At 50.8% G+C, this 8,135-nt stretch overlaps 1 protein-coding gene and 1 long non-coding RNA gene across 9 annotated transcripts in view; one reads left to right on the top strand and one right to left on the bottom strand.

Annotated features, from left to right (window-relative positions):
* Positions 1 to 2,023: 2,023 nt before the first annotated feature.
* NCAM1 (neural cell adhesion molecule 1) overlaps positions 2,024 to 8,135 on the bottom strand; it is a 292,962-nt gene continuing 286,850 nt past the window's right edge. For 4 of the 8 annotated variants that reach the window (XM_079102806.1, XM_079102810.1, XM_079102811.1 and 1 more), the window contains 4 exons: positions 6,613 to 6,820; positions 5,407 to 5,523; positions 3,682 to 4,494; positions 2,024 to 2,584 (listed from right to left, as the gene is read on the bottom strand). In XM_079102806.1, the coding sequence (XP_078958932.1) occupies positions 2,464 to 2,584; positions 3,682 to 4,494; positions 5,407 to 5,523; positions 6,613 to 6,820 (1,259 nt within the window). In that variant the 3' untranslated portion in view covers positions 2,024 to 2,463. The remainder of the gene's footprint in view (positions 2,585 to 3,681; positions 4,495 to 5,406; positions 5,524 to 6,612; positions 6,821 to 8,135) is intronic. The other 4 variants (XM_079102813.1, XM_079102814.1, XM_079102815.1 and 1 more) reach the window with 1 other exon arrangement.
* Positions 3,669 to 8,133, top strand: LOC306639359. The gene is made up of 5 exons (XR_013757632.1): positions 3,669 to 3,806; positions 6,048 to 6,167; positions 6,476 to 6,541; positions 6,678 to 6,804; positions 7,009 to 8,133. It is a non-coding gene; the product is annotated as an uncharacterized lncRNA (long non-coding RNA).

Raw genomic sequence — 8,135 nt, 5'->3', positions numbered from 1 at the left:
CAGTCTTGGGTTCCAGCTCACGGTGGGCCAGGGTTCTGGGGGGTCAGCTGCCCTGGGCCAGGTTATCGGAGGGCTGACTATACCTCTGTGTCTTCCTCACCAACAGAACCAAAATTAGTTTGCCTGATTGCAACCACTTGGAGTGAAATACACGGTCTCCGGGTCTCCAGGAAGGATCTCATGGCCTTGACCTAGGCAGTCAAGTCATTAAAAAGATGAGGAATCAATTCCAGTGAACAGCCTAGAGACCGAAGAGCTGGCCCCTCTCCAGCAGGCCCTCCCTGCCTCAGGCGCCCACCTCTCCTGTTCCGCCGAGTGCACACTAAGAGCTGTCTTCATGCTACTTCATCCTGAGGGCCTGTGCATTTGAACTCTAGATCTGTGCAGACCCTACAATCAAAGGGGCCAGGACTGTGTATTCTGGGATCCTCCATTTCCATCCCCAGGAGCTGAGAAAATGCAAAATAACCCCACATTTAGCAAATGACAAGACCATTATTTTTCACAGTTTGAAATTATAATCTAGCATTGCCACTGATCAGACTGCAGAAGTGTCAGAACCTTGGGGGAGCGGCCCGCAGAGCGGACGCAGAGGCAGCCTTGCCACCCCGGCCTCTCGCTGCTTGTACCTTGGGAAAGGAACGCATGCCGGAGGAGGACCAATTTCTGTTGACTTAGCGTCCTCTTCATGACCATCATCATCTGTATTTCATTTTCTTTGTTTAAAGGCTTCGATTCCTTTTAAGGGTTATTTTTGTTTCCTGAATGTTTTTCTGAACTATCTGCTATACCTTCCACAACCAAACTATGTTGAAGTTTTATTTCAATACTATGACAAAAACACGTTTCACACTAAAATATTCACGCATCCACAGTGCACAAGCTTGCAGTTCTAAAGTAGAATGAGAAACAAAAGCAAAATTTCTATACAAAGGGCTGGCTTTTCCCTTCTCCCCCCTCCCATCCCCCTTAAAGTTTCTGTATTTTTTTTCCCCCACTTGGTTTCCAATCCAGGAAAGTTGTGTTATGACTCCAGACAGTAGTTTTTTTTTTTTCTTTGTTTCTACAAATGCTGCCTAAAATGAACAGAAGGCCGATGTTACTTGACTTCAACAGACTTCCAAAAAAAGACACTAATTCCCTGAAGCACACATGCTCTTCCGCTCAAATCTAGATTCTGGGCTCAAAAGGAAATGGGATGTATATATTTTATTTGGCTTTCTACAAAAAGGGGATGTTTGGGGTATAAATGTGTGTTCACCAAGACCAGCCCCAACTATACAATCTTCTCTGCTTCATTCAACAAAGCCTAAAGAGTCCTTCAAAAGGAAGGGCAAGAACGCCTGGGAGGCAGATCCTTTGTCACAGATACAGGCAGGTGGCAGCTAATCAGAAAGTGGTCTAACCCCCAAAGAAAACACAAAAAGAACTGAAAATAGAAAGGCAAAACCATTCCAGAATGAGATGGATTTTCACCTGAGCTGAACACAGGCAAAAACTGCAAATCAGAAAAGGGAGTAGAACCACTGTAAACAATCATCTTTTGTAAAGTCACCCTGTGCTAAAGCAAGCCCAAGAGGATCCTACCTACCTCTAGGCGGTATTTGCTACTCTAAAAAAAGAAAAGGAAAAACAACAACAACAACAACAACAGCAACAACAAAAAAAGCAGCTATTTTACATGGACATTTAAACACAACCCAAGTCAAACATTTGTCAACCTGTAAACACTGGAAAACAAAGTTGGCAGAAAGGAAGGGAGAAAACCAACACAAACAACAGAATAACAGCCGCAGGAAAAGAAAGCAAAAGAAGTCCGAATACTGCAAATTGAGATCTACCCCCAGAAGCTGCAATTTGGCATTCTTCCTACAAAACAAGAGTCTACGTGGGAACTGAATTCAGCTAGAAAGGTGACACACTTTGCATACTGAACAAATACAAAGTGAACAGAAATGATAACTTATTTATGAGGTTTTACAGAGTTCGAACTCGACTGAAAGTATAAAAATAAACTGTGGACTTTGTTCATTCGGTTAGTCTTAGTGCCTGAAAGTATTTCTCTGAAACTGGTCTGTGCCAATCGGTTAACACCAAGTGTGGTCTTTCTGAACCTAGATTTTTTTTTTTTTTTTCCTTAGCTTCCTAGATTCTTAATTTGGGGTCCTTTTGTTTGATTTTTAAATGGTTTCAGGGAACGGAGTGTCCTAGTTTGGCTGTGGGTTTAACCTTTTTGTCTCATTTTCTTACAAGTGAGTGTGCAACAAAGGAGCCCTTTCTATAAACCTACAAAAAGGAGATCCCATGTTTATCTGTTTAGCTTTTTTTTTTTTTTAAAGGCAAAAGACACTAGAGGAATGAGACTGTGTGTGTGCGCGTGTGTGCGTGTGTGGTATTGGAAATGCTCTGGTGAAGCTGCTGTGTCACTTTTTATTTTGATCTCAGCTCGTTGCTCGTCACCCATCATGCTTTGCTCTCATTCTCCTTTGTTTGTGTGGCGTCGTTGGGGACCGTCTTGACTTCGGCTGGCGCTGGCTTTGTTTCTGACTCCTGGCACTCCGACTTTGCTTCTACAGGGCCCTTCCTGCAGAGAATCAGGAAAATAGCACGGCTGAGACCCTGGTTTGCAGACATCTCCCCATTTCTGCCAGGCCCTCCATTGGGTCCAGTTCCAGCCCTTGGGTCCAACCCTGGAGGCTGTTGGAATGACCTGGGAGCTCTACAAATCTGATGCCTGGGCTGTGTCCCCAGAAACCCTGAACATAGTGACTCTTAAAAGCACCCCAGGTGATTCTAAAGTGCAGCCTAAGCTGAGAAGCCCTGAATCAGAAACACGAGGGAGTTCTTTCCTGCTGGAGCAGCCTACCTTGATGTCGGGGCTGTTTTTACCTGGGGGAGAGGAAGAGGGCGACTGAGGCAGCCTCTTCTTCAGCTTGCTCTAAGTAACGTGTGCTGGGCTGGGTTCCCAGTACTGGTTGTAGGTCCTCCTCCACCCTCATCCCCAACCACCTCTTTGGCCTGTCCCTCCCCCACCCCACTCCGTGTTGTTTAAGGATGATGCTGGTATAGTGGGCTGGGCTGGGTGAGAAAATACCCTGTTATGGAAGCATTAGGTATTTGGGAGCCTCTAGTCTTCCCAGTTGCTCTAAGACATGCAGAAACCTGAATGGGGGTAGTGGGCAGTGATGGGGAAGTCAGTGGGCAGTTCAGCCAGCGTGTGATGGGGCTGCTGGACAGCATTCTCCCTGTGCATGGGCCTTGCGGGGGCTACATTTTTCTTTTAACACAATGGTGACTTTCTGGTGGGGACTCAGACTGGCCCTGGATAACACTGACTGGGCCCACGTTGGCAGATAAGGGCACCTTGGCCCCCTAGCACATCCCCAAGCTGTGCTGTCAGTGGCCTGATGGCAAGGCACCCCTAGGGGAAACAGAAGCACTGCTAGGATGATAAGGATAAAACATAATTAACATGGCCTAATTAGAGAGCAGGAGGCTGCTCTGTTCACGGAGCCCTACTGCCTGCCCCTGTTACTGCCTCATCCCAGACCCTGGGTTGAGTCTGCTGCGAGAAGCCCTGGTTGAGGCTGAGGACACATCTAACAAGGAGGACACAGCACAGCACAAACGCACACCACCACAGGACACAACCTGACGACAGCAGACAGAGAGAGGCCGTACTCGGTCTTTGCTGGTGCAGGCGAAACAGAGCTGTCTGCAGTGGAAGGAGCAAGCTCAGGGGCTTGTCCACTGGCCCCAGCGGCGGGAGCAGGAGAGCCCAGGGCTGCAAAAACATCCTTTGCAAGGTCAATATCTGGGGTCTTGAAGTTCCCTTCGTCCATTTTAAAGTCCTCGCCCTGGGAAGGATTTGTGGCGCTGACGGAGGCAGCCTCGCTCTTCGGGCTAGCGGGGGCTGTGGCTGCCTCGGGTGGGCTCTTCGCAGCGCCGGGCTGGGCGGGCTCCGGGTCCGGGCCTTTGGTGCTGGGAGCCTCCTGCTTGGCCTGGGGGGCTTCTGTGGCAGGGGCTGCTGCTGCTGCTAGGGGACTGGCTGCCCCAGCTGGGGTGGGGGTTGGCGCGGGGGTCGGCTTGCTGGCCGCAGGGGCCTTGGAGGCCTCCCCCACACTGGCAGGGGTGCTTGGGCTGAGGACAGCTCCTTGATTGGCCAGGACACTAGAAGACAAATTGCTGGCAGGAGCTGAGGTCGGGGTATCACTCAGGTCAACAAGAGGGGCGACCTTAGGGGCTGAAGCTGGGGGCGGGGAGGAAGCAGCAACGCTGGGCCCCTTGGAAGGGGTGGCCTGCCCAGCGGGCACAGAATTTGAGTCCGGCGCGGCCGTGGCCGGCGGGGCAATACTGGAGGTCAGGGTGGTGGTCTCACTGGTGGGGCTGTTCTGAGCAGTGGCAAAGGTTTCGGTGATAGTGTCAGAGTTAGTGGTGACAGTGGTGACAGAAGGCAGCATGTCCTCGACAGTGGCTGTGGTGTCAGCAGGCAGCCTGTGGGGAGGACAGAAAGTAGAAGAGAATAGACAATGAAGCTGAGACGTGACAGAGAGGCTGGGCAGGAGGGCTGAAGCCAAGGAGAGGGGCCATGGGTAGGCATGCAGTCACGTACGGGCAGGAACAAAGGCCCACAGAGAAACGAGCACGCTGAGAGGAAGTACACGCCCAGGCGGGCATCAGAGGACACAGGAGACGACAAAGAACATGGCAGTCTCAAAGGGACCTGCTAGCCTTTCCTCCCTGCTGATGGCCCTCCAGCTCTCTGCACAGGGCTCCAGTCTCCTACAGACCTGTCAGGGGCTCTCATGCCTGCCCTAGATTTCCACTCCAGGAGAGGCAGCTTCATGCAGTGTCTCCTTGCTATAGGCTTCCTGGGCCCCAGAGGATCACAGCCCAGCTACCCTGCAGGGCTTCTGAGGGAAATGATGGGAAAGTCAGGAATAAGCAGATGATGAGTACTCCAATGGCTCCTAAGAGCTGTGGGTTCTTCTAGCCATGGATTTTGTGGTCCTGTGAAACTCTATTCCCTTCAAACCCTTAAGATGCTTGATAGGCAGGCAGGCTGGCAGGCAGGCAGGCAGGTACTATTAACACAGCTGGTCAGGGCCTCTGGAAGATCCTGAGGCTTCTGAGTGGACGAGGGCCAGGAAACTTTACCAGGTAGGTCCCCAACTTCTGTGGCACAAGGGGACCCAATCACCCCAAATAGAACCAAGAATGCCTTCTCTCTGATGAGAGTGGGACCAGGCATTTCTAGCCAAGTGAGTCTTCTGGCCAAGGGTTCCAGAACTTTAGCCTGCCATGCTTGGCTGGGAACTGAGTGAGAGGCATGGAAGGTGAGGGCAGGGTGGTGAGGTAGGTGTGGGACTCTACTTAGGAGGTGCCAGCCCCTCTCTGCCCACATACTCGGGCTCTGTCAGTGGCGTGGTCTCGTTGGGCTCTGTGTGTTTTCCTCCATCATGGTTTGGGGTCCGCTCCTCCTCAGTTCGAACTTCCACGATGGGCTCCTTAGATTCATCTTTCCTGTGGACAGAGTTCAGTAGTGAGATCGGGGGCCATTGCAGGTATCCCCAGGAAAAGCAGCTATGATGCAGGGAACCTAGTTCTAGCCCAAGCTGGCCAGGTGGGCTTCTAGAGCCAGACACAAGCATCCGAGTCTCAGTCTGATCCTTGACAGCTGTGGGACCATCAGTATCTCATTTCATCGCCCCTGCTTCAGTTTCCTCATCTGTAACATGGGGCAAATAATAGTATGTACTCCTCTAGTTATGAGAATTAAACGTGATAATGCATGTGAAGTGCTTAGTGCAACAACTTATAGGTAAGTGCTCAAACACACACACATATATACATATGGATGCACTTCTAAGTAGGTAGATATAGGTGTGTGTGCACATATGTACATGTATATACAGTGCCTGCCATGCAGTTGTATTAAAGAACTTATATTCTTGCTCCATTTCTTGTCAGCTTTCCCAAGCTATGTCCCATTGGGTGACCATCTTCAGAGCCTCTTGCTAACTGGCTCAGTATCTGTTTCTGCACAGATGCTGTTGGAGGAGCAATATCTGGACCATCAGCTAAATGAGGACAGAAATTTTTATCTGTTTCATTCCCTGTTGTAACCCAGAGTCTGGGAACAGTGCCTTGCCCTTACTAGCTGCTGGGTAAATATTTGCTTAGTGATGAATGAATGAATGAATGAATGAATGAATGAGAGCAAGGTCAGTGTGTGCCCAAGTTCTGATCCCTCTGCTATAGCTCCTCTCCAGGAGCTTAGCTCTGACAAGGCCCTTGCTTGGAGTATCTTGTGGGTTTCCCTACTTTGGTGAAAGTCTAATATACTGGATGGGGATTGGGTCCAAGATTCTAATATACTGGATTGGGGTTGGGTTGCTTTTTAAAAAGGTGTCCCCCAACCCCACCCAACACTGTGTTTGCAGGGGCTTTTCTCATATGCTTTTTTGCCCCTCAGAGTTTCCAAGTGGAGAAAGTGAAGCTGAGGGAAAGGTCACTACAGGCACCAGCAGATGGCTCAGAGGTGAGACCACTACTGGGCTCCTGGGCTAGGGCAGATCCCAGACCTTGGCAGGGTGGCAGGTCTGCACTCACGAGAAGGCCGCCTTGCCCTCCTCCATGTCCTTGCCCTTAGCTCCGGGCCCAGCTTTTCCACACAGGTTGACGGCGATGCACATAAGTAGGCCACACTTGTTCAGGAAGTAGCAGGTGATGTCCACGACCACCAGGAGCAGCACGAAGATGACAATGAGGATGCCCACGATGGCCCCGGTGCTCAGGCCTGAGGTGGGGCTGCCGTTGGCTTGAGTGGGAGAGAGATGGTCGGTGGTTAACAGACTGAGATGGAGCCGGCTGACCCTGCAAGCAATAGCCCCTGGGGGTGGGCGGGGCCTAGAGCTCAAAGCCATGGCATTCATGTCCAGAGTGACTCCTGCCCAGCTCCTTCTATACCCTGGTATTGAGGCAACAGGTTGTCTCTACGTCTTCTAGAGGGAGGGATGATAGCCTCATCTCATCCAGGAGACAGGGATGTGGAGCTCCTGTCAAGATGAGAGTGGGGCCTGGAAGCCAAATCTCCACTCAGCCCTCAGCTTATGAGCCTCCCCTGGACCCACGCACAACTGGCCTCCTGATGAGTCCTGGGAGCAAACTGAGCACCATCAGGTAGTGTCTGAGGACCCTGGATAAAGTGGGCACTACTGTGTGTGCCCCCTGGACCAGGGCAAAAGGTTTTGCATTGTAGGCAGAGTGTGGCTGCTGGTTTCAGAATGGGCTGTGGTTCTGGAAACAGTGAGGATCAGGTTTCCAAATAGAGTTTCCCAGGGCTTCCATGGGGCTGGTGTGTGGGGGTTTAGGCCCGATGGGATGTGGATACACTCCCCTCTTTAGGAATAACTCCAAAAGAGTCCAACACTGTAGTACACTGGGCTCATGGCTCACCCTCTTGTTCTGCACCCCAGGAAGACAAATAGAGTTCATGTAACTTTGGAGGCATGATTTTTAAAGTGAAAGGTTTGGGAATACTCACCATCCGGGAGCCAGGCACGCTTGGATCAGACTTCAGGAAAATCGGCGGACTCACCCAGAGCTGCACACTCGCTCACACAGGCACGCTCACACGCAGGACAGACACCCACAGATGGACACATTCTCACATCCCAGCAGCGCTGGGACCCCCAGTTGCAGTTCTGTTGGACTCACTCTGAAAGATCAGCCTCTCTGTCTACCTCCCCTGGTGTCCATCTACAATCCCCCAGGTCTATTGATGCTATCGCAAAAGACCCCAGGTCTGTTCCCTTCATGGCTGTGACTGATGTTAGTTGCTTGGGATGAACCTGTTGACTTCTTGGTGGTTCTGGTCAGTGTCTGGGAAGCAGGGGGGATATGAGAAGCAAGAACCTATACCGAGCTCTACTTATGAATCAGTGTGGAAATAATGAAATATGGGCACTCCTGATTCATTTTTCTCAGGTGCCACATTAGGCACAGAGGCCTGCCAATCATGTACCATGCCATTTAATGGAAGGCTATGTAACCCAGGGTAACCAGCACTATGGATGGGCCCTAATCTTCTTTTCTCACGTCATCTGTGTTCTGAGAGAAACTCTTCTGTCTGT

This window comes from Sciurus vulgaris (genome assembly GCF_902686455.1).
Source record: "Sciurus vulgaris genome assembly, chromosome: 11".
Taxonomy (NCBI): domain Eukaryota; kingdom Metazoa; phylum Chordata; class Mammalia; order Rodentia; family Sciuridae; genus Sciurus; species Sciurus vulgaris.
This window is presented reverse-complemented; position numbering and strand designations above follow the sequence as displayed.